A 26920-nucleotide genomic window follows, 5' to 3' on the forward strand; every position below is an offset into this window, starting at 1 on the left:
CCTATTGTATATATTGTGAACTTGTTCTCGTCCTGAATATGCATGAAATATTTGCCACTGGACGTTAAGCAACCAACAATTAATCAATCAATCAATCTAATAAAAATTCAAATGACTAAAATAGACATAATGATTGATGGGAAATAAACTAATAAACAATGGTTTGTTATAATTAAACGTTTTAAAATTTATAAACTGTTTCAAGCCAATTCCTGATAAAAAAAAAGTGTACTAATTTAATTGTTGATTAATTACAGATGATTATTGGAAATTTATCAAGTAAATTATAGGCCTTACTTGAATACCTTGTATTTATTCATATTTATATTCATATTTCATTTTATTAAGATCTTGTTAATCCATTAATCATTTATCTTTCAGATATAATTTACAGAATCACTTTATGTAATGTAGATCAAAAGTAATTGGCAATAAATAAATCTATCATCCTTATAAATATCAAACATCTAATATACACATTTGTGTATTCAATTATGAGGTCAAATAAATTTTTGTACTTGTGTATTAAGAATTATATTGAGTGGTCTGTATAATTATGTAAGACTGAGGTTGATAGGTAATGTGGTCAATTTGATTGGCAGTTTAGGAGGTATGGCATTGTAATTAAAGGTTCACCTTGTCTCTGATTGTTTAGTGATAATGACTAGTTGAATCAATACCCAGTTACCTAATCAAAATGTTTTTTAAAAGCCTGCACATCAACACACCTTAATGACATACATTCTTGAATGAACTGCTCCAATAATATACCCAGTTTTTTTTCAGTTTATATGTATATTATGTGCACATATATCAGAACCATAGGGAACTATATTTCAGTGTGAATACATTTAGTAACAGTAGCTAACCTGTCCTGTTGTTAGGGAGGCTGGTGCCTAAGTAAAGATTTAGAACAAGTTCTAATCTTTCCAAAAAATCAAACTTGATTTCAAATTTGATATATTATTTGTCGAATAAGCAAAGAAAAGGCTTTCCATCAGAACCGAAGTTATAAAAATCAGGTTGTTGTCTCTTTGACACATTCCCCATTTCCATTCTCAATTTTATTAACATCTCTTCACTTGCATTAAATGCTTGTAAATACAGTGTAACCTGTCTTATCAGACATATTAGGTGACCAGAACAAAATTTAGATTAAGTATGGTGTCGGAGTACTCAGGTTTTTTCTGCAAAGATAGGCATATTTTGGGACTAGAAAAATGTGTCAGTTAAAACAGGATTTTGGAATACTCAGAAGTCAGATTAGACAAGTTACACTATTTGTGTGTTATAAAGTTGTAAAGCAATAGGTTTTTGGTAGAATATAAAACCTGTATTACCTCTTCCCATACATTTCCCATAGAGCTGATTTCTGGGCATAACTGACACACATAAAGTGAGACTGTGAATGTTGACAGTTCAATAGGTCACTCTTCAACAAAAACTCAAACACACTGAAAAGAATTGAAGTTATAATTCTTCAGTACATATGATTATCAGATTTCCTGTACATGTATACATGCACTAGCATAATGTTGAATTCTATCTAAGGCAGCTCATTAATTTTTATGTATTTTCAAGTCAAATGAATATTATATTCAATAGTACATGTTTTTTTAGGATTAATAATTTAGGAAAAATAATTTTAGGATTAATAATATTCCTTCAGAAAATGTATATGCACTTCACAGCAACAATTTAAGGTCACATGACTGTAATGTATCAAAATTATGTCCTGTTAGTTTTTTTAAAAATATTTTCCTAGCATTTATAAATCTTCAAATCTTAATTAATGTTTATTATTCGTAAAGTTACATACTTACCTTGCTGGCTTTGCTGTAGCGAATGCATTATTTCTTGCTAAAGACTGAACTCCCATTGAAGTGATATTCTGCAAGCATAAAGAAATAATGTTAATCATTCATCCAGGGTTAGCGAGAAATAAAATGGAACCTGACAACTTCACCTTGACTAATACAACTTAAAGATATTGTTAAAATATCAGGCAGACAATAATTTCACTTATCAAACAAGTCTTCAACACAGCAAGAAAATACCTCACCAGCTTCTGGGTGTAGGATTTTAATGCTGTGATGAAGACCCATTGGTGGCCTTTGGCTGTTTTCTTCTGTTTGGTCCTGTTGTTTTTTCTGTGACACATTCACTATTTCCATTCCCAATTCTATTCGATTGCATGTCCACATCTTTCACAAGTCTACACAATTTCTATTCAGGAATATATGATATATTTAACATGTTTAAGGTGAGATGCATGTTGTGCTAACAAACATAGAACTTACAGGTAGGTTTAATTCTTCACTTTTCCATACAGATCTAGCCATGAGATTAGCTGTGTAAGATGTCCCTGGTTCCTCTAACCTGTGTAACCAACTCTGTAATATTTCAAAAACATACTGTAAAATAACAATTACTGACACTTACCAAGGCATGCTGTAAACTAATAATTACTGACACTTTACTTACACATTCTGTAAACTAACAATTACTGACACTTTCTAAAAGCATGCTGTAAACTAACAATTACTGACACTTTCTAAAAGCATGCTGTATACTGACAATTACTGACACTTACCAAAGCATGCTGTAAACTGACAATTACTGACACTTACCAAAGCATGCTGTAAACTAACAATTACTGACACTTTCTAAAAGCATGCTGTAAACTAACAATTACTGACACTTACCAAAGTATGCTGTAAACTGACCATTACTGACACTTACCAAGGCATGCTGTAAACATTCGTGATCATTGGTCTCCTGTGCCATTCTTATAGCCTCATGTAATGCAGCTAATGATTCGTCTCTGAAATAAATTCAATTAACAATTTTATTTAAATTGTGCAGGGGTTCAAATTAGCGGTGGTCCCAGGTCCGCGACCGTCCACTTTTGCAATTGGCCCTTGTTTTGGTTACTACCTATGCCTCACAGACCCGCGATTTGAAGGAAAATAAAAACTTTGCCAACCTTTTTTACCAAAATTTCCAAACGATTTTAATGTTTTTTATTCATGACATCGATGCTAATTTTTTCAACCACTAGGTTTATACCGGAAATAGCCAACCAGTAAAGTGTAAATCTGAGTAAAATTGTATCTGACTGACAAAATCAACATTAAACCAGATGCTCTGCAGGCCGCAGTTTTTTTACGACTGCAGAGGTAGAACCCTGAACGCTTGGGGCTAGTATAGACACAACATTCAAGCTGGATAGAGCTCTGAATTTGGATTGATTAAATAGTTGACACAGCCATGACAGCATAGGTTTCTGACACAGAATAATTGTGGTCTAATGCACTTAAAATTTTTTTTTGGTTTTGAGCAATTCACTATGCTGTTGAATATTAATCCTCTCAAAAAAATAATATTTGAAGAATTTTTTTTTTTAATTTCTGAAAAAATGTAAAGTGTAAAAAAAGTACTACAATTCCAAGGCCAGGATTTTTTAATTTGTTGGTTTACGGATCCGCCGACCTGATTTTGCCGATTTCCAGAATAAAAATAAAATTGACTTTTCATGCTTTTTCATTCCCGCCGACCCTAACAAATGCATTATCCCTGAAAAATAAATAAATTATCCTTTTTTTATAAAATGAAATGCATTAATCACTAACAGAATTGATAACACTTTCTGTTGTGAAAAAATGAAACTTCCAGTTTACGTTTCTAAAAATAGATAAATCAATTATTAATGACCTTGACATGTCGTTTGGACAAATATTTTTGTGGAACGAAACCCGTGTTTAAAACCAATTACACAATAAGTTCGTTTCTCTTATTTGTCAACAGTCCGTAAGATGCATCTTCTCATAGAAATAGACTTGTCCAAATGTGGACAGGTGGAAGTTCAGGACATCAAGTTAAAGTACTGAATATTAACAGATCATTTAAAATTTTCTTGTTTCATAGATAATAAAAAAAAATTCGTCCATTTGGATAAAAACGGGAATGCGTGACAACAGATTAACCCGATATTCTCATTTTTTCCAGTGGACGAGTCTATTACGTTTTTGACGCGTGTGTTGAAAATTATTTTTTTACCACGCTTTTACATTTATTTCTTTATCAGTTTTCGTTCTTGAAGATCATTATTCACCAAGTTTTCTGGAATTGATTAAGAGCTATGTGAATTTGTCTTCCTTTATGAAATTTAATTACGTCTTTGTCCGTGCACCCCCTTTTTTACGGGAAATTATTAGGCAATGTCATGCAATTTTAATTACAACTGAGCAATAGTATTTCATTTAACTAAAATTTAAGAAATGATGACAAAATAGGATAACAAACATATTATTATAGAAAGGTGAAATATATATTTATTTTGCATATCAGTTTTCTGTCTTGAAAGATATTTTTTTAATTTTTTTCCCGACCGACCGACCCGACTTTTTCATGTAGAAAATCCGTAAACCAACAAATTAAAAAACCGTGGCCCAAGAGATTATCAATTTCTTGTCAATTTTGAAGGGCCAGTAAAAATATATATATATAATAGTGCAACTAGATATGATACACTCAAACAGCTTTAAATTTGAACTGTTTAATATAATACTATAACGAGTATTTAATCACAAATAGTTGAGAAAATCCTCCCACCCACAGTGACACCCTCCCAAATACTCAAAAAAAAAGATTATTTGAATTTTTAATATACAAGCTAAGATAATTACATTTCATTAATAAACATGTAATGCAACAGTGATTTTGACAATGCAACAGTGAAGCTAATTTTAACCTAACACCAAAAGCAAGTCATCAATTTTGTATCTTACTGAGTTAGGAAATATTTCAAGTAAAAGTAGGACCTTGAATTTAGGTTGTGGACCTTTCAGTTTGGCGTGTCAAAGGTCCCGGACCTTCCAGAACCAAATGTTAATTTGAACCCCTGTTGTGGAAACACAAATATGTTGTTTAATCCTAATGACATCATATAAACTGGAGAGGTTTAAGATCTAAATAACTAGCTTTACATTGCCATGTGGAAGGTTATAAATAGTGTAGCAGCTACAAGCATATTTCAGACGAATTGTGCACATCCTGCTACAAGCATGAAATTTTGCATAGACCGTCCTCAACTCTTACTCTTTTATTTCAGATATGGAGGCATTTGAAAAAAATGTCTCACTTCCGGTAAAATCCAAAATGGCCGACATCATACTTAAATCAGCCCTATATCGAAGGCTAGTGTGTGAAAAGGTGTAATTATCATGCTACTAACATACTATTTGGTACCAACCTTTGTTATATACTACTTTTGGATATATGATATAGATTAGATGTCTTCAAAAACCCTACTTCCGGTAAAATCCAACATGGCCGACATAGTACTAGAATAAGCATATTTTAGGGAGGGTAATTGAAATGTGTTTTAATGTATTGCTACTATCATTACATTGTGTAGGATCCTTTCTTTTGTGCTTCTCATGGATACAATGTATAAGACATATCCTTTTAAAAATCTTACTTCCGGTAATATCCAAAATGGCGGAAATAGAAATATCAATTTTCTATTTTAATATTAAACTTTTTTCAAAATGTAAAGAAAATGTTGTTTTTTTGTTTTTGCTTGTCATTAAACTATTGGCTTCTAGTTATCCTCAAAACCACTAAGGCCAGGTTTTTTTTAATTTGTTGGTTTACGGATTTTCCCCACATAAAAGTTGACTTTTTAAATGCCTCCCTATCTGAAATAAAAGAGAAATAGTTGAGGAAGGTCTATGCAAAATTTCATGCTTGTAGCAGGATGTGCACAGTTTTTCACAAAGCCGCTATCAATGCAACATTTGGTGTTTGGTTTAAGATTTCCTAATAATAATGTTATCATAATGTGTCAATTTTGGAACCAGTAAGTAATTGACAATTGGTGGACCACCAATTTTTTGAAGGACTAGCAACAGTTTGCAGCCTGTCAGTCCTTGGTCTGGCAAAAAAAAACACCAAGTTTTGTAAACTATTCATAAATGTGATTTGCTTTCTCTAAACTTGAAAATCATGCTGACTGTACTTTTAAAATGGTCACTGGTCTCATTATTTCTTCTTCAAAATAAGAAAGTAACCAATCCAATGAAATAAAATACATCTTTTAAAAGATAATGAAGTTTTTAAACACTACCTTAAAAATAAAAAAAAAACAATGTTATTTTTAATTCATCCCATAGTCAAATCAACTTTACCTGTGCCCAAATCTGTAATGCAGTGACGCAAGGTTGAGTGCAGCATAACGTCGACTCACTGCCTCTTCTCTGTTCTTGTTGCCTGAACTACCATCAGAGCCAATATTTGTATTCCGATCAAAGTAATGATAGAGGTTGTGAAGTGCAGTACAGTATTCTTTAACACGTAAACTGTTCAGATAACTTAAAAAATGCTTAAATATACAAATAAATTATTTAAAGCACCTCGGTAAATGTAAAGTAGTAAATTTTATTTAAATTCGTTATAAATTATGAAATTGCTAAAATATACAAATGAATTATTTAAAGTACTTCGGTAAATGTAAAGTAGTAAATTTTATTTAAAATTCGTTATAAATTATGACAAAATGTCAAATTTTAGCACCTGGAATGATGGTGGTCAAAGAGAAAGATGGAAAATTTTGATTTGCCCTGTTCCTAGTCAAAAACAAACATGAATTAAACATGAACAAATAATAGTTATATTGCATTATATTTGTCCAATAAAATATGATTTTTCATTCTAGCATTTTCTTCAATTTTGGAGGGTGACTTTTAACTAAATTGTTTAGAAAGTTTGTTATACAGGTAGGAAAATTATCACTTTCAGCTAGGAAAATCAAAAGTTTTCATTTTTCAATTCTTTAACTTACAGCCTCAGCCATGTCAGGATTTGATCTTAACATATCAGTTATCTTTTCTTGTAGCTTGGCTGGTGATAAAGCCTCATTCTCATTATGTTGCAATAAAAATCCCTGAAAACAATCGAAAAACAATCAAATGTGACATTTAATTCTGACAGCTAGACTTTTAATCAGACAGCAAAAACAGAGTAATTTAAATGTCAACCAATTTTGACTAAGAACTATAATAGTTTATTCAATTTATAATGATAGTACTGACAATGACTGAATGGATTCAAAAAAAATCTGTTCAAAATTTTATTTTAGGACTTTAACAAAAAACAATCTTTGCTAAATATTCATTGCCAGTAAGTTATATTGAAATCATTAAATGATTTTGATAAAATGTATTCTCAAATAAATTGATTATACCTTCTGCCAGTGCTGGCAATACAAAGCTATTTTGACAATCCAAGAAATTTTATTAAGTTTATTTGTATATGTAGATTTTTTTATGAATTCACCATCATTTATTGGTGAGAATTTTTATATCCTGCAGTGAGCCTTTAGTTAGGTACATTCTGTAAGTTTAATTTAAAGTTGATCACCTATCATATCCTAGAGTCACATACCCCAAAAGACTTAACTCAAATAGACAATAAACATATAAGCACTCCCTAAAGTGCTAGGGTAATATCAAAAAGATATTGTGAGAGACACATCGCACATGAGTTTAGCACTGTAAACACATATCTCTTCATATCTCAATTTCTGTATCTGCTGTATATACTTAGTAATGGTTACTCTTAAATACCATCACCATTGTAAAGCAGAAAGTAAATGCCACAGACATTACAAAAATATTCTTACCTGAATTAAACTCGGTGAAAATTTATTGTTTTAAAGTATTGGAAAAGATTCATTTATTACCATAATAATTTGAATAGAATCTGTATTTATGTATAATCCACATGACCTTTCCCCACAGAAGTTCAGGAAAAATATCTTTTCCTTACTTGTTGAAATGTGAAACTCTGGTATGGTTAAAATCGTGTGTGTCATTTGCTGTATTTTATAGCAAAATCCGCTTTTCAGTCATAAAGCCAAAAATAATTGTTCATGTAACTAACATATCAAATTAAAGTTTTTATCTTATTTTCTGCTTGAAACAAATTTGAACCTTTAGGTAAAAATCTGTGTATTATACATGCCCAGATTCAGTAGTTTGTAAATAAATAAACTATTGGAAGCTGTAAGATATAGTTGCTAATGCTGATCAGTTTACCTGTCTTGATATAAAGTATTCTGCCTGTTTGTATGAGAAGAATCCACCATCAACATCATCAGATTTCCTATAAAAAAGAAAATAACTTGTAATAAATCTGATTCATATCATTTCCATTACCAGAAAAATTCTTTTTATTATACATTGATTTCTGATGTTTTAAATGTTTTATAGGAAAACTGGAGACCCTGCATACTTGAACTGACATTCTGCCTTCTTTTGATTTTTCATTGCACATTATTCCAACCTAACTAAAATTTATTATTTCAATCTATTGAAGAGATTTCTTGAAGTTAACAATTTTAGCAAATTTCAAAAAGCAATAAAAATATAAACTACAGCACAACATTAAACTCATCTAACCTCAATCCTAATCTATCAAACTGACTTGTAATATTTGTCAATCAGTAATCCACTGGCATAAAAATTCAACATCATGATCACTTTTATTCTTTATAATTTTAACATACGGTCATATCAGTGATTACAAAGACAATCAATGGTCCTTTATTAGTTACTTTTCATCAAGAGACTTTCTCATATTGTCAACTTTTTAATAAAAATAGAATTACTAGTTATCATGGTAATGGATACATTAATGTCCCACTACTCAATTTACATGTTGCCATGGTTACATGTTCCAAAAGATTTTCAAAAGACTATAGCCATTTTTAGATCTGCTAGGAAGACTTGTGATAATATTCAATTAATGATTTACTGAAATACAAAAAAAAATGTACATACCCATCGCCATGGTGACTTCTCTCAAATGACTTTCCCAGACCTAGACCACTCCTAAATCTACCAGACTGACTTGTGATGGAGTCGATTAATGATCCACCAAACTGATCACTCTCGTCCATCCCCATTCCTACTTGTCCAGCCTCATAATAATCCTTGTATCTTGTAAATAACTTTGTCACTTGGGAAAATGATAGCTTTTCAAATGCTACTATCATTCTTCTGAGGAACAGACCTGTAAAAAAATATATGCATCAAATGTATGGAGAAATATAAATTGTAAATACATTTAGTATATGTGCACTTTTTATACACAAGTTTCATAGATGCAAGATTTATAATTAAAGGAAAAACAATAATATTATACACAGTAAACCATCAGTTGCATAGAAATCATTGCTACTAAAAAAATAAGATGATGATAGCCCTAGGGAGGAGCAGTCCAGCAGCAGTAGTAAGAATCCAGAGGTAGAAAAACAGTTACTGTGCTAACTGTGGATTCATTATTATTCGTTGGATACCAATTTTCTTGGATTTTGTGGGTACAGAACTACAGATGACAAATTTTCTATAGGCTTGTATGTAGACTTTGGTAAAACCAGGAAATTATAAATCCACAAACATGTAATTTTTCATAGATCCACGAAAAATTGGTGCCCACAGAAATAAATGAAACCACGGAAAATTATTACCATATTAGTATATTTGAGAAGCATTTCTTGGCTTACCTTCAAAATTCCCACTAAGAGTCAAAACTATTTCATCTATAATTTACCTAGTATACTACTGGCACTGATAACACCATTGGATGGGTCACTTAGTTGTTTTGTTACATCCTGGAAGAAATCCATCAACAGTAAAACACCTTCCTGGTAAAATCCTTTTAACCTACAATATAAACACAGAGAAATAAAGCTTTACTAATAAAAAAAAATGTAAATGCTTGTTTCAACAAAAAATAATGAGAAGTTTTTTTTTACTCCTTAAAGTACAAAATAACAAATAAAAAACGTAACCCAATGGGTACATTTAGACGGATTATTTGAAATTTCATACCTTATAATTTTAATTTGCATTGTCTGCTATGAATAGTGATAATATACATATGTGGTTAGAAGAAGTCCTTTTTGTCAATACAAATACAAACCTTTCAGCAAATATTTCATAATGTGTTTGTTTCAGTATAGGCTGAACTTGGTCAGTTAAATCTTTCAAGGTCATATTAGGACTCTAAAATATAAGACATAAATAATGAAAAGAAATACCAACTTATTAAATTTAATACAGATAATTGCACTAAATAATTTCCTCCTCCAATCTCAGGACTTTACTATGAAACTATGATAAATTTTTTTTTAAATATGATCATTTCATTCAGTGTGACCTTTAAAAACATAGGAAACCAGTTATTTCTTACCTAAAAGATTCTTTTAAGCAAGCTTTGCAGAAAGATTCCAATTTAATGGGGTATAAAAATAGGCAAGTTTCTAACCTGGATAAGTTTGAGTATTGATGTCATGAAGTCTCTCTTTTCTCGTTCTTTAAATTTCTCTTCACTAGTGGTATCTTGAGCACCAAATCCCACAAAAACAGGAGGCTTATGACGTCTTCTCATTTCTATGTACTCATATATCAGTACCATTAATGAAATCTTGTGTGGTGTGACCTGCTCCTTTAATGGTTTTTTACCAAAAGGTCCAAATATAAACAAGTCTTTCTGATGATTTGATGCACTTGACATTTTGTCTGTTTACTGTAATGCTTTAAAAGTAAAAGAGCAATTATTTGTTTTATCCTGAAATCACTGATTTACGGAACAAATAAAAGTGAATGAAGCTTATGATTCATTGATAGTTTTGCAGGCATACTGCATGTGAATAACCTGGCCATTGGTTCTCAAGAAAATTGAATACAATTCAGATATCAGAACATCATTCAATTCTGGTCTAACTATATGTTGGGTTGTATGTATGCAATCATTCCTATAATAATTTGCAGTAATGAAAAAGATAAAATGTTTCTATTGAAAAATTTCAAGAGCATGCATCACTCTCATGGTAACTATGCCATGTTGTGAACCACTTTCTAACTAAATACTAAGCCTATATCCTCCCTTGGGGAAAGAAGCTACAGACTCTTGATGCCGACTGCTCATTAAACAAGTTCAACTCTGCCATATGTTTAAGTACCACTGGAACCTTGTCAAAGAAATTGTTGTACACTAATACTTTTTTACTCATAGGGAATAGCCTTTATAAGGAATTTTCCTAGTAAAGACTGGCCTTTGAAAGCCCTTGTTAACGTTCTTCATTTTTAGATACTATGGGGGATTTAGAGCTTGTTTATTTTACACTTATCTTATGTGTTGTTGGATTGATGCCTGAGAGACATATTCCCCACACCTGTTATTATTCCATTGATTTAATAAGATTTTTAAAAGATTTTATTTCTTGCAATTTATTGATAATTTGAAAATGAATTTTTCATCTGATCACAAATCCACCAAGAATTTTCAGGTGACATTCAATTATTGGATCTTAAAAGAGAAAATGATGCAATGTGATCTCCATAGGATTCAATGGGAACACATATATGCTACTCATTCAAAACATAAAGAGGAATTGTTGTCCAGGATTTCCCATCATCATATATGTAAACCTTAACCTTAACAATCTTATAAATTAACAAATTTTCATTTGGCACAAGTTTTTGGGAAGAAGTTAGAAATGTCAAAAGTAAGAGACAAACAGACAGAAGGACTATAAGCATAATAATTAATCCCAAAAGCTCTCACGGTTTCGTTGGGAAAGGTGAGCTAATAAAAAGTGGAGTTATCAATCTTATAAATGCATAAACATTTCCCAACTCTTCTCCTATAGCTATCTAAAATGATGTCATTTATCTTCAAGGATTTGATAGAATTGTTCAATAATACTTTATGTATAACATTCATATATTACCTACTTACCTGAATAAACAGCTGATAAAATATCTATTTATAAACTTAAGTTGTTATTGTTCCTGTTTTACCTGAGAAATAGACAAAAAAAGATGCTTTTAAACATTAAAACAATTAAAAAATATAGCAGTGTTTAAACACAGGTAGTAAAATAGATTTTAAAACAAATGTTTACTCTAAAGACACGACTGATTAGACTAAGCCACTGAATTTGCAAAGTAATAACACTTATATGTAAATGAACTAAACTTTAGCTATGTAAAACTACATTTTCAGCATGTATATAACATTTCAAAATTGTAAATGTTAGTGGAGACCAATATCCACTATGTTTGGCACTGTCATAATAGTGTTATCGGATCTTTGAACACAATCAGAGACTTCTACTGCACTTGTATAAGATGTCTCTGAAAGCAATGATCACGCCACCTTGAGATCTCTATCTCCATTTAGTGCCCTTCTTATGGCCCATAAAGGGCACTAAATGGAGAAAGAGGTAATGATGTGGTGTACCTGACCCAGTGCTGAATGAATACTGTTTCAGTGTGGCTAAGTTCTAGCCTGGTTTCCCAGCTGCTTCCTGTATACAACAGGGAAAAGCTGGGAAACCAAGCTAGAATATAGCTCTACACTGAACCAGTATTCATTCAGCATTGGGTCAGGGCTAAGAAACAGGTGGGTACATGATTTCCGTTTTGTTAAATACTTCAAGAGTGGATATGTTTTTCAACCAAAAACTATATATATGGTTTATTTTAAACAATGATATATCATAAATGCTTAGATTCTGTTGAAAAATTCTAATCAGTTTAACAGACAAGACAGGGATCTCCATGGCCTGTTTAACGATTGCGCCCCGCCATCGTTCAAATGTCTTGCGCCATCGTCAAATGACTAGCGCCATCGTTAAATTGTCTTCCGCCATCGTTCAAAACTTCATCGTTTTTTGTAGCCCGACGCTATTTTTTTTATCAATTATAATCAAATGCATGTAATTGCATAACCATTAGGCTTTTTATGTTATAATCCAATACAGTTCTAACCCCTGAGGGATATCCGGATTAAGATCGCTAATCACTTGTACCTGAGCTTGTGCAGGTAGATCAACAAACCAGACAGGAGAATACTATCTGAGGATAGACGATCCATTTGTTTTGCTTTACAAATCTCTTTAACCTTTCACATAACCCGTACAATTCGTTTTATTGTTGCTGCAAATCAGCCATACCGACCGTAATGGGTTCTGAATTTGACAGTGTCCCTGAAAAATAAGCTCCACATCATATGATTTTTAAACCCCTTAACAATTACCAAAAATACAAGAAATCTACATGGGGACCTTCATGACAGCTTTTGGTCATTCTCAACTAAGGGGAGACCATGAAGACTTGGCATTTGAATGGTTAAAAACGGCAATAAATGAAAATATTGATACTTCTAATTTTATAATGAAAATTCAAATAAATATAATTTGAATAAGCAATGAATTAGCATGTTCACCATTCCTTGTATGGAGGGATAAAATACTTCCGATCGCGCTACACTGTAAAGCGTAGACACAGTTTGTAATGGTGAAAGTTCCTCCATCGTTCAATTTTCATCCATGGAGATCCCTGCAAGAGTGCACATGCTGAAATGTCTCGCCGTCTTTACTAATTATTGAAATTATGTTGATAGTCCTAAATATAAAGCTTCATTACAAAGTTCTGTCACATAAACTTAACATTAACCAAGAAAATAAAACATTGACCAATGAACCATGAAAATGAGGTCACGGTCAAATAAAATCTGTGCGACTGACATATAGATCATAAAATATTTCCATACACCAAATATAAATGACCTATTACATATAGTATTAGAAAAAAAGACTCAAAAACCAACAAAACCAAAACTCAAAAACTTAACTTTGACCACTGAACCATGAAAATGAGGTCAAGGTCAGATGACACCTGCCAGCTAGACATGTTCACCTTACAATAATTCCATACACCAAATATAGAAGACCTATTGCATACAGTATAAGAACAAGAATGTGTCCACAGTACACGGATGCCCCACTCACACTATCATTTTCTATGTTTAAAGGACTGTGAAATTGGAATAAATTCTCTAATTTGGCATTAAAATTAGAATGATCTTATCAAAGGGAACATGTATACTAAGTTTCAAGTTGATTGGACTTCTACTTTATCAAAAACTACCTTGACCAAAAACTTTAACCTGAAATTTGCACTATCATTTTCTATGTTCAGTGAACCGTAAAATTGGGGTCAAAACTCTAATTTGGCATTTAAATTAGAAAGATCATATCATAGGGCACATGTATACTAAGTTTCAAGTTGATTGGACTTAAACTTCATCAAAAACTACCTTGACCAAAAACTTTAACCTGAAGCCAAAAACTTTAACCTGAAATTTGCACTATCATTTTCTATGTTCAGTGAACCGTAAAATTGGGGTCAAAACTCTAATTTGGCATTTAAATTAGAAAGATCATATCATAGGGCACATGTATACTAAGTTTCAAGTTGATTGGACTTCAACTTCATCAAAAACTACCTTGACCAAAAACTTTAACCTGAAGCCAAAAACTTTAACCTGAAATTTGCACTATCATTTTCTATGTTCAGTGAACCGTAAAATTGGGGTCAAAACTCTAATTTGGCATTTAAATTAGAAAGATCATATCATAGGGCACATGTATACTAAGTTTCAAGTTGATTGGACTTCAACTTCATCAAAAACTACCTTGACCAAAAACTTTAACCTGAAGCCAAAAACTTTAACCTGAAATTTGCACTATCATTTTCTATCAGTGAACCGTAAAATTGGGGTAAAATCTCTAATTTGGCATTAAAATTAGAAAGATCATATCATAGGGAACATGTGTACCAAGTTTGAAGTCGATTGGACTTCAACTTCATCAAAAACTACCTCGACCAAAAACTTTAACCTGAAGCGGGACAGACGGACGAACGGACAAACGAACGGACGAACGAACGGACGAACGAACGGACGCACAGACCAGAAAACATAATGCCCCTCTACTATCGTAGGTGGGGCATAAAAACAGACCAAAACACAAAAACTTACCCTTGCTCACTAACCCATGAAATGATGTTGAGGTCTGATGGGCATGAGGACTTTGCAAGGTATGCACATACCAAATATAGTTATCCTATTACTTATAATAAAAGAGAATTTAACATTACAAAAAATCTGATTTTTTTTTCAAGTAGTCACTGAAACATGAAAATGAGGTCAAGGACATTGTACATGTGACTGATGGAAACTATGTAACATGAGGCATCTATATACAAAGTATGAAGGATCCAGGTCTTCTACCTTCTGAAACATAAAGCTTTTATGAAGTTAGCTAACTGCTATAATAGTCGCAGGCTCAACAAAAATCTATTATCTGTTATCAGACAATTGAATGAAATCATTGGTCATTTCACCTTGAGATCTCTTTCTCAACTTTGGGCCCTTAGGCTTAGTTGAGAAAGAGGTGTCAATGTCAGAGGCAGATTTAGAGGGGGGTCCAGGGGACCTGGACAAAGACCTCAGGATTTCATGTTTTTAAGCCTTGGATTTCGGGATCAGGACCCCTCCAACACCCCCTCTATTTATATTCTAGCCTAGTTTCCCATGGCCAGCTGATCTGTATACAATAGGGCCACATTTAAAAGAATGTCTGTTTCCCCTCGCCCAGGTCTACACTTTGTAAACATACCAGGAAGGCAGGTTCTTTTTTTTTTTTTTTTTTTTTTTTTAACTAGATGTGATTGTCATAGCATGGTCACATGAATGGTTTGACTTGTCCAGTCCAGGCCACTTATCAGTTGTTTGTGCTCAATTTGAGTGTATTTATTTAGATTATCAATCCTTCTGCTTTCAAGCACTTTCCAAAAATGGAAACAAATTATTTTCAGGAAAAAAATATTTTTTTTTTTTTTTTGTGGAAAATAATTTTTTGACCCGGGGGCTTATTTTTGACCCAGGTGGGGGGAGGGGAAACAAACATATTTTTAATTTTGGCCTAGGGAAAAGTTGGGAAACTAGAGTATAAACTAAACAAGCATTCCTTCAGCAGTGTGTCAGGGCTAAGAAAAAGGTGGTAAAAAATCTTTGTTTTGCTGAGAATTTTTTTTTTTTATACAATCATTCCTTAAATAATTTGCAGTGGAAGAAAAGATAAAAAAAAATATCAAATTAAAATTCCAAGAGCCATTCATCACTCTTATTGTATATACAGTGATATTGTTGTCTTTTTTCAAAACTACCTGTACCGTTTTTATTGGGAAAAATGAATACTTTTTATTGAAATTGGGAAATTTGAATATTTTATTCTAAACACATCTCCGATTTTTTGCTCACCTTTGCTGTCTTTTTTGCAGTTTTTTTTTATGTATATTTTGGTTGTCAGACATTTTCAACCTGAAAGGTACTTTTCGGAGAGGGGAAAAAAACACAAGCAATGATGGTACTTAATGCATTGAAGACCACATCTGTTAAAAACACCATGATGATTCTGATCAGAAAACAGGATCTCAAAAGTGCTTTCTAATATCAAAATAATAACATGATATTCATAAACATTACTACCAATATTAATGCCATCACTGTTTGGGGAAAATGTAAAACCTTTTTGGGAGGAATTTTAAGCCATTTTTTTTAGTAATTGGGAATTTTCTCTAGGGGAAAAAGCCGAATTTCGGCTGTAATTTGAGGCAAACAATATCACTAATATATATGCCATGTTGATAATCCTTTAACAAATACAAAGCCTATATCCCCCATGAGTTACATAGCTACTGACTATTTTAAAATGTTGAGTGCTCAATTAATTAGTTAAACGCCACCATATGTTTATGTGTTTGTGAAACAAGACTTGATCCTTGTCAGAGAAATAGTTGTATCTATTTGTCCTACAGGGAATATTCTAATACCACGGGTCTTTTATGATAACTTTATTTCTTTTCTATCCTCAGGAACATTAATTGCCTGATATACTGTTTAGACACACTGTCTAATAGCTGAAGACCATTTCTCTGTTGTATGTGCTGTCTCAATCACATTTTCCCAACACTTATTCTTATACAGTTTATTGAATGTATGTACAACAACACTTTATGTATACATGTACTATTCATTTAATCTACTTACATAAATAAACAGCTGATAAAATATACAGAATCTATTTATAAACTTTCATTGTTATCGTTCCTGTTCAATACCTGTAAAAGACAGAAAAGCTTAAAAACAAAAATACCAATTAAAAAATGTAGTAGTGTTTTAACACATAGGCATTAAAATAGTTTCTAAAACATATGTTTCTTCTAAACATACAAACGATTAGTTAAAAACTCTAATTTTGCTAAGCATAACACATAATATGTAAATATACTAACTCATAGTGATGTAAAATTACATTTTCTGCATGTATATAATATTCACACAGTGTAAATGTTAGTGGAGACCTAAATCCACTATGCTTGGCACTGCGAAGGTAGTGTTATCGGACTATTGAATGAAACTCAATGGTCATGCCCGCCTTGAGAGTTCTTTCTCCACTTTGGGCCCTAAGTTGAGAAAGAGGTGTTGATGTGGCATACCTGACCCACGCCTGAATGAATGCCGGTTCAGTGAAGCTATACTTTAGCCTGTTTTCCCAGCTTCTACCTGTAGACAATAGGGAAAAATCTGGGAAACCAGGCTAGAGTGTATCTCTTCACTGAACCGGCATTCATTCAGGCGTGGGTCAGGGCTAAGAAACAGGTGGTGTAAGATCTTCGTTTTGCAAAAATTTTGTATGTTTTTTCCTCTTATACCAACATATTTGCTTCAGTAATATCATGGTCAACTTCTGAACTGTATATAAGTCACAAAAACTTAATTTTTCAATTTTCCTACAGATAATAGTGGAGTGAAAACTAAAGACGAATAAAAATGAAAAATAAAGAATAAGAACTAAATTAAAATTATTCAGAAGTAACATCCCTATCTTTATTCTTATTTTTAAATGTAACATTTCACACATTGTTAAATTGAGCATGTTCAGTTGTATTTCTATTTTATAACAGCTATCTCACTATCTAATTTGTAAATCTCTTTTAGTTTTATTTTAGTTGTTTGCGCTTGGAGAATCTTTTTATTAAACATCTAGAATTATACATTTATTATTTAATATAAAGAAACATCTGTATGGGTTGTAGGGGGATATACAACATTTGTTACTTGGCAATCATGAATGATGGATTTGGGGGCAAAAATGAATTGTTATTAGATTGAAAGTTTCTGATATTAGTGGGTAGCTTTATTTAGCAACATCAAAGATATGTAGTAGATATGTAAGATTGAACAAAGTAGCATATAAATCACTTTCATATTAAAATCCTTAATATGCACATATGATATATTATAAATTTAAAGTCAATCCTTTCAAAACATAAAGAGGACTTGTTGTCAAAATACAAAAACTTAAATATAACCACTGAACCATGAAATTGGGGTCAAGGTCAGATGACACTTGCCAGCTAGACATGTACACCTTGCAATCATTCCCTACACCAAATATAGTAGACCTATTGCATACAGTATAAGAAAAACAGACCAAAACACAACCAGATGCTCCGCAGGGCGTAGCTTTATACGACCGCAGAGGTTGAACCCTGAACGGTTGGGGCAAGTATGGACACAACATTCAAGCTGGATTCAGCTCTAAATTTGGATTGTGATTAAATAGTTGACACAGCATAGGTTTCTGACACAGAATGTGTTCTAATGAACTTAATTTTTTTGTTTTCACTTAGAGCAATTCACTATGCTGTTGAATAGTAATCCTCTCAAAAAAATGTTTGAAGAAATTTTCTTTTTATTTATGAAATTTCAAATGAGAAAAATTGAACCCAATTTTTTTAATCACATCCCCCTTTCCCTTATTCCAAAACTAATCTCAATTAAAATATTCTAATGAAGTTTGCAACAATAACTACTCATTTAAATACATCATAAAATATTAAGATGTAAAAAAACTGCTTGTTATCACTGAATGGTAAAGATTATTTTAATTTATCAGTTGGTAGTAAAAAGTGAATATACATTGTATATTGTATATAACAAAGATTTAAGTTGATTCTGGACAAAGAAAGATAACTCCAATTAAAAAAAATTCTTGCTATTGCACAATATTGTGCAATAAGATATTTCTTGCTTACTATTCTGGACAAAGAAAGATAACTCTAATTAAAAAAAAATATGCTATTTCACAATATTGTGCAATTAGATATTTCTTGCCATTGCGCAATACTGTGCAATTGAAAGGACTTGTTATTGCACAATATTTAATATAATAATTTTAGATCCTGATTTGGACCAACTTGAAAACTGGGCCCATAATCAAAAATCTAAGTACATGTTTAGATTCAGCATATCAAAGAGGCCCAAGAATTCAATTTTTGTTAAAATCAAACTTAGTTTAATATTGGACCCTTTGGACTTTAATGCGCGTAGACCAATTTGAAAACAGGACCAAAAATGAAGAATCTACATACACAGTTAGATTTGGCATATCAAAGAACCCCATTTATTCAATTTTTGATGAAATCAAACAAAGTTTAATTTTGGACCCTTTGGGCCCCTTATTCCTAAACTGTTGGGACCGAAACTCCCAAAAACAATACCAACCTTCCTTTTATGGTCATAAACCTTGTGTTTAAATTTCATAGATTTCTATTTACTTATACTAACGTTATGGTGCGAAAACCAAGATAAATGCATATTTGGGTCCCTTTTTGGCCCCTAATTCCTAAACTGTTGGGACCTAAACTCCCAAAATCAATACCAACCTTCCTTTTGTGGTCATAAACATTGTGTTTAAATTTCATTGATTTCTATTTACTTAAACTAAAGTTATTGTGCGAAAACCAAAAATAATGCTTATTTGGGCCCTTTTTTGGCCCCCAATTCCTAAACTGTTGAAACCAAAACTCCCAAAATCAATCCCAACCTTTCTTTTGTGGTCATAAACCTTGTGTCAAAATTTCATAGATTTCTATTAACTTAAACTAAAGTTATAGTGCGAAAACCAAGAAAATGCTTATTTGGGCCCTTTTTGGCCCCTAATTCCTAAAATGTTGGGACCAAAACTCCCATAATCAATACCAACCTTCCTTTTATGGTCATAAACCTTGTGTTAAAATTTCATAGATTTCTATGCCTTTTTACTAAAGTTAGAGTGCGAAAACTAAAAGTATTCGGACGACGACGACGACAAAACGCCGACGACGCCAACGTGATAGCAATATACGACGAAAATTTTTTCAAAATTTGCAGTCGTATAAAAACTTAACTTTAACCACTGAACCATGAAAATGAGGTCATGGTCAGATAATACCTTCCAGTTGGACATGTACACCTTACAGTCCTTCCACATACCAAGTATACTAGACCTATTGCTTATAGTATCTGAGATATGGACTTGACCACCAAAACTTAACCTTGTTCACTGATCTATATATATAGTTATCAAGTAGTCACTGAACCATGAAAATGAGGTCAAGGGCATTAGACATGTGACTGATGGAAACTTTGTAACATGAGGCATCCATATACAAAGAATGAAGCATCCAGGTCTTCCACCTTCTTAAATATAAGCTTTTAAAAAATAAGCCAATGCATAGCCAACTGCCGCCATGTAGCCACCACCACGGGATCACTATCCCTATGTCGAGCTTTCTGTAACAAAAGTCGCAGGCTCAACAATTATTCAGTTAAATCCCTATCTTTATTCTTATTTTTTAATGTAGCATTTCAATAACTTTTCACACATTATCAAATTGAGCCTCTTCAGTCAGTCAGTTGTATTTCTATTTTTTAACAGCTATCAAACTATCTAAATTGTACATCTCTCAAAAAATAAACTGGAATTATACATTTATTGTTTAATATAAAGACATATCTGTATGGGTTGTAAGGGGGGGGGGGGGTATTCAACTTGTGTTACTTAACAATCATGAATGATGGATTTGGAGGTAAAAATGAATTGTTATTAGATTGACAGTTTCTGATATTAGTCGGTAGCTTTAATTTAGCAACATCAAAGAAAATTATAACTAATCTATTGATGTAAGATTGAACAAAGTAGCATATAAATCACTTTCAAAAAATTTCATAAAGCTGCTTACATAAATTACTTAATATGTACATGAATGTATTATAAATTATTCAATCCTTTCAAAACATAAAGCGGACTTGTTGTCCAAGATTTTCAAACCCCCTTTTCAATAGTGCTTCAATATTTTGAACAAGTTTTTTTGAACAAGATAAACATAATTATGTCGTTTTCCTCAACAATTAAAAAGATTTCATACAACCATTCACATGTATAACCTACTTACCTGAATAAACAGTAAATAAATAAAATACAAATATAAAAATCTATTTATAAACTTTAACTGTTGTCGTTCCTGTTTTACCTGTAAAAGATAAAAATAAAATGTTTTTACCCAAAAAGTACAAATGAATAAATATAGAATTGATTACATCCAGGTAATAAAATAGTTTATATAAAATTTTTATTTAAATACCGGTCTTTGTAAGAATCATGCAGGTTCCTGTTGATGGGCGATTCATGACCCCTCTTCAAATGTCTTTATATTTTGTTTATGATGAAGGTATGGTATGAAAATAAGTTTTCTGTATTAATTTTTTCTTTTCAACTTTGGTTGCCATGGAAACCATCCTTACAAAATTTTGCCTAAATACGTCCATAAGTAGCCTTTGAAAATTGAAATATAATGGATTTTAAAGAACCATAGAAATAAAGTTAAGCAATACAAACAATATGTATATTTACAGTATTGACAAACACAACCCCAAACTATACAAAAACATTAAAATTTTGAATTTACTAAATGGTTTGTTTCCATAGCAACCATTTAAAAATGTGTTAAAATTCGAAAATGAAAAATTTCAAAAACTTTAAAATTTTAAATCTGTTTATCTCCCAAGACCAACAATACCATGACATGTCATTGACAAATTTTGAAAGACCACATTCTATATATTCAGAAAATAAAAAGAAAGTTGTGTGTTTTTTTTTTCTTTAAAAACATAATTTTAGTCAAAAATTGTCAATTTTCACCAAAATTCAGATTACCAAACAGATGAATACTGAAACATTTTGAACTTAAAAAGCTAAAACATTCCATTTATGCGTGCATTCCTGACACAAATTTGGTAATTATAAATGAGAAAATATGATTGAAAGAGATATTTTTGTAGAGAAGGACATTTTTTCTTTCTGGGCATGGTGCCCCCCCTTTTTTTTCAAAATTCAAAAAATTATTAATAAATTTAAAAGATGGAATTCAATTGTGAACATTTTGAGCATTGAAACATGAAATTTCTTCAAAGGGTGAGGGCAATAATAGAACCCCCTACACCATTTTTATATATCAGATTTTTTTTTAGAAATGGGGAATGTGTCAAAGAGAGAACAACCCAAACAGAAATTTAAAATCTTTAGATTCTATTTCATGGTCTTTAAAATTGACTCTAAAGAACCTGAATCGATCACCTGTAATTTTTGGTTAAATCTTGCATCAATGATTATTTGTCCCTTCAATATATATGGGCAGGAATTCGCTAATGAAATTTTAGGGTCAATAGTGTTTATCCAATAAAAAAATAAAGAAATCATGCAAATATGGAGAATAAACATTGTTTAAATATCAAAGTGGGTTAATCTTTATTGCCACATGCAAAAAATATGGATCCAATTAAAAAAATCAACAAGAAATCAGCACTTGTTATGTGCTGGCAGTGGAAAATTGTAGACAAGAAGTGTGACATTTCTGCAGTGGCAAAACCCCAAGTCATATTTAGAATATGCCTGAAGAATTGTTCTTCTGTAATAGTTGAAAATCAACTGCAAAATGATCAGTCTATCTATTAGAAACCCCATTTTGTACAGAATCCGATTATTTCTGCAAATAAAATACGCTTGAAAATGGACAAGTGCATGTAACTTTTCGCGTCAACAAATGTTACATGCACCTTTTTATCAGCTAATTAGCTTTGGAAACAAGTTATTGATCCAGCATTGCAAGTTTTGAAAGGTGTCAACAATGGGTACAATTTGGATTTCATCATTTTCATCAATCAACTGAAGTTTGAAAAATATAGAAGGTAAGAAAATTTATTTCATTTTCGTGTCAATACTGCTAAATAATACTCATCTTTTTATAACAGTTGTATATTTTTTATAGTAAGCATTACCATAATTATTTTTTCCACATTTCATTCCGCTGACAATTACATTAAAATGTGGCTTTGTCATCTTTCACACTTGGCATCTACCAGTGATCCAGCACATGATAAGAGAGTGGGACCAGGTTAATTTGACCTCACTATGAAGTGTTACATGAACTTTCTGATTAGATTAGGTTCTTAGATAATGATGTGTGACTTGCTTTGCAATTTTGTCAAAAAATATAAGTTTTTCTTGTATTTAAACAGGTTTGACCCTTACGATATTCATTTTATTGCTGGAGAGATTTCTGTATATAACATTGACACGAAAATATTTACCAAGGATTGGGGTCTATGATACATGCAAGAGCTTTTTTTTGTACGGTTTGCCTTATCAATCTAATTTTTTACATGAAATACCACTGACTTATTGCCAATTTGATTAACTAGTACTTGTATTCTTTCTCAGCATTTTAAAGATAACTGGCCACTTAATTTGAAAACATAAAATGTAACATTGACACCAGAATAAAAACAATATTACTTTATTACACTTAATGCATAATTGGCCAGTGAATATATTAAATCAAATATAAATTTATGCTGAATTCTTAACAGAGAAGTTGTTGGTCTTTCTTGATTTCTAGACTTTACAATATTTACTTGTAATTCTTATCGTTTAAAGGCATGCAACATTGACACCATCTTCTGCGTCCAGGTTACATGCTACAACCTAATAAATGTGCATACAATTATTCAATCAATAAAATCTTGTTGAAATTTAAATTTGCTTCATAAAAATGATATTAAAGAAATAAATGAGTTTTTATTATTTGTGTTTATTTTTTTCCTTGATTAACTAGCAATTTTCCCTCATCATTTGTTGGTGTTCCTGTCAATGTTACATGCATAACCCAGAATTATAATGTTTTAAAAGCATTGATTTTCAAACCTCTGATATGAGCTTTAAAATGAATTTGTGAGTTTATAAATTACTAACATCTGAAATATTGTCATCACACAATTTCTTTGATGATTAAATGATAACTTTATGAGTAACATGGACAGCAAATTATTTTCGTGTCAGGTCTTTTTTGTGTTACATGAGAAGAATTTATTGTGTTGAAATTAACAGTTAATCTTATTTTTAATATTCAAAGTTATTATTATGATACTTATTTTAAAAAAATAATGTATAAAGTAAACCCAAATTAAACTTTTTTTCATTAAGAAATTGTGTATGCAACATTGACAGAGTCTATTATTTAGACTTTTACATGTTCAGGCCAGTGTTACGTGCGTAAACAAAACTTACTTCCATATGGAGCTATTATTTTATTTTTATTTTACAAATGAAAGCGTTTTCAAGTTTTCCTGTTTAATTTGTCTTTTAACACTAGTTAGTAACATTGACAACAATATTTTGTGTCAAGATTTTTTTATGTTACATGCAAAGGTATTACTTCCTTAAAGTCAGACTTTTATATAACATTTTATAACCTAAATGATTAATTAGATATTACTGAGCAGCAATAATATTATTTCTCCAAAGTTGACTATTAAGCACTACACTTTCATCTTGTGGTCTTCATGTACGTAACATTGACATACAACCTTTTACTTTTCTGTCAATGTTACACGCATGAACAGAACTGATAACATTTACTAACTCTTTTGCTCTATACGAGATTATTGATAATTTAACTTGTTTTACCACCATCAAACTTCATCTTTATTTCTAAATATATAGATATTCTTTTTAGAAGTGTATTTTCTTCATTGACAACAAAATTGGTGTCGGTCTTGAAAATTTACATGCAATTTAAAAAAAAAAATCTACAGGCAATATGAACCTAAGAAAGAAAAAGAGGATCAGCAATAAATGTGACAAAGAAAACTCTCAGGAAGATGCTGCAAAAAAATACTGTCCCTGTCAACCAGTCAGATGGTGATGTCCCTGTCAGCCTGGAAGATGGTGATGTACAATATCAGTCAATCAGTTAGTTGGTGATGTTCCTGTCAATCAGTCGGTCTGTGATGTTCTTGTAAGCTAGTCAGAGGGTAATTTCCCTGTCAGCCAACAGATGGTGATGTCCTAGTCAGCCTGACAGATGGTGATGTTCATATCAGTCAGTCAGTTGGTGATGTTCCTGTCAGTCAGTCATATGGTGATGTTCCTGCCAGCCAGTCAGATGGTGATGTCCCTGTTAGCCAGTCAGATGGTGATGTCCCTGTCAGCCAGTCAGATGGTGATATCCCTGTCAGCCTGTCAGATAGTGATGCCCCTGTCAGCCTAGCAGATTATGATGTCTGTGTTAGCCTGTCCCTGTTAGTGAGTCAGGTGATGGCAGTCCTTTCAGCCAGTCAGATAGTACCGGTAGTGTTTGTCTGTGTCAGAAAACCAGACGATGATGATTGTGTATGCAGACATACTAGTGATCTCCCATTTGACCATTCTACAGCAGTGTAGAAGATAGTTATTTCAAAATCTTGTTTATCTATCCATGCTATCCCTTTTCAATCACCAGTCAACACATGTATTTACTGATGCTCATTATAGAAATCATGAGGAATTCAATTTGAAACTTCTTTTTTTTTTATTTGTTATGCCAATAATTGACATTCCAGAATTTCTTTTGCATTATAAGAGGTTCAGGCTCCTTCTGATTTCAAAATAATAATAATAAACTCATCATGGATACCAGAATTGAAATTTTGTAGGCCAGACACGCTTTTTGTCTACAAAATACTCTTCAGTGACGCTAATGAATCAAAAAAGTAAAAGAAGGCCAAATAAAGTTGAAAACAGGACAGTGGTCTAGTGGGTGTTGGTTTTCTCTTCTGAATTGTTTTACACTGATTATTATGGGGCCCTTTAAATTATGGCTTCCTGTAGTTTTGGTAACAAGTTTTCAAGATGAAATGGCATTGAAAAATCGAAACAAGAAATTTGAGAGTTTGTATATTATTGTAAATTTTATAATCTACATGTATGCATGAATTTTGGTTCTGATTGAGGGTAGATTAATTGTTTTTTTTTTTCTTTTTCTTTTTTCAGATAGATAGTTGAAGATGTTGGAGACAGAAAACAAAAAACAAGAAACTTGTTTTGAATGTTTGAAATAAAATTTATTGTTTAAACCTTAAAAAGTTATCATAAATGTAAGATTAACCAGCAGAAATAAAGCGAGATATGGGGTAATGTCTATCAGACAACAACCTCAAAAATGAAACCCAAATTGTGCTTTATAGAAGTTATGTAAACGATTGAAAATAAGATTCTCCATAAATGCAGCTGTATCAACCTCTCGCAGATTTGTCCATATTTTTCCTTGGTTTTTCATACAATTAATTTTAAGTGTAACTGTGTCACATGAATGAGGGATACATGTAATCATTTTGTACTCTTACTTTGTCAGTATTAGTTATTGAGTGAGAAACTTGTGGATGCTGATGGTTGTGTGGTGGTTTTATTAATCTCATCCTGTGCATAAAAAAACGGGTTACTCACTTACTGATATAAAAATGTTTCATGTTGTGGAAATTTTTGATGACTCCTTCATCAATTGATCTATCTTTGGTCTTAGTTTTATTTTTCTGGTTATTTTGACATTTGTGAATATCTTTTAATTTAGCCTTCCATGGTGTAACACCATGAACAAGCATAACTACTGGTATAGTTAAAAAATATGTCTGCTGTCTGATTTAGGTGAATGGTTTGGGTATTAACCACTATTTAAATAATATCATATATGAGAAATGATGGAGTATAATTGTATAATTTACATTCAGATGGTTGTTTGAAGGCTTTTAATATCTTTTAAGGTCAATTCTGGCATGGTTCATTATTCATATTTTTTGTGTC

At 31.7% G+C, this 26920-nt stretch overlaps 1 protein-coding gene across 3 annotated transcripts in view; it reads right to left on the reverse strand.

The window, feature by feature from the left end:
• Positions 1–26920, reverse strand: part of LOC143062842 (anaphase-promoting complex subunit 5-like) — a 61029-nt gene that overhangs the window by 7977 nt on the left and 26132 nt on the right. For 2 of the 3 annotated variants that reach the window (XM_076234650.1, XM_076234649.1), the window contains exons 3-16: positions 21201–21278; positions 16969–17039; positions 11809–11870; positions 10333–10601; positions 9988–10070; positions 9616–9728; positions 8844–9075; positions 8100–8166; positions 6845–6946; positions 6192–6385; positions 2743–2824; positions 2301–2393; positions 1824–1891; positions 1341–1454 (exon numbers count right to left, since the gene is read on the reverse strand). In XM_076234650.1, coding sequence (XP_076090765.1) covers positions 1341–1454; positions 1824–1891; positions 2301–2393; positions 2743–2824; positions 6192–6385; positions 6845–6946; positions 8100–8166; positions 8844–9075; positions 9616–9728; positions 9988–10070; positions 10333–10581 — 1397 coding nt within the window. In that variant the 5' untranslated portion in view covers positions 10582–10601; positions 11809–11870; positions 16969–17039; positions 21201–21278. The remainder of the gene's footprint in view (positions 1–1340; positions 1455–1823; positions 1892–2300; positions 2394–2742; positions 2825–6191; positions 6386–6844; positions 6947–8099; positions 8167–8843; positions 9076–9615; positions 9729–9987; positions 10071–10332; positions 10602–11808; positions 11871–16968; positions 17040–21200; positions 21279–26920) is intronic. The other variant, XM_076234651.1, reaches the window with a different exon arrangement.

This window comes from Mytilus galloprovincialis, chromosome 2 (assembly GCF_965363235.1).
Source record: "Mytilus galloprovincialis chromosome 2, xbMytGall1.hap1.1, whole genome shotgun sequence".
NCBI lineage: Eukaryota > Metazoa > Mollusca > Bivalvia > Mytilida > Mytilidae > Mytilus > Mytilus galloprovincialis.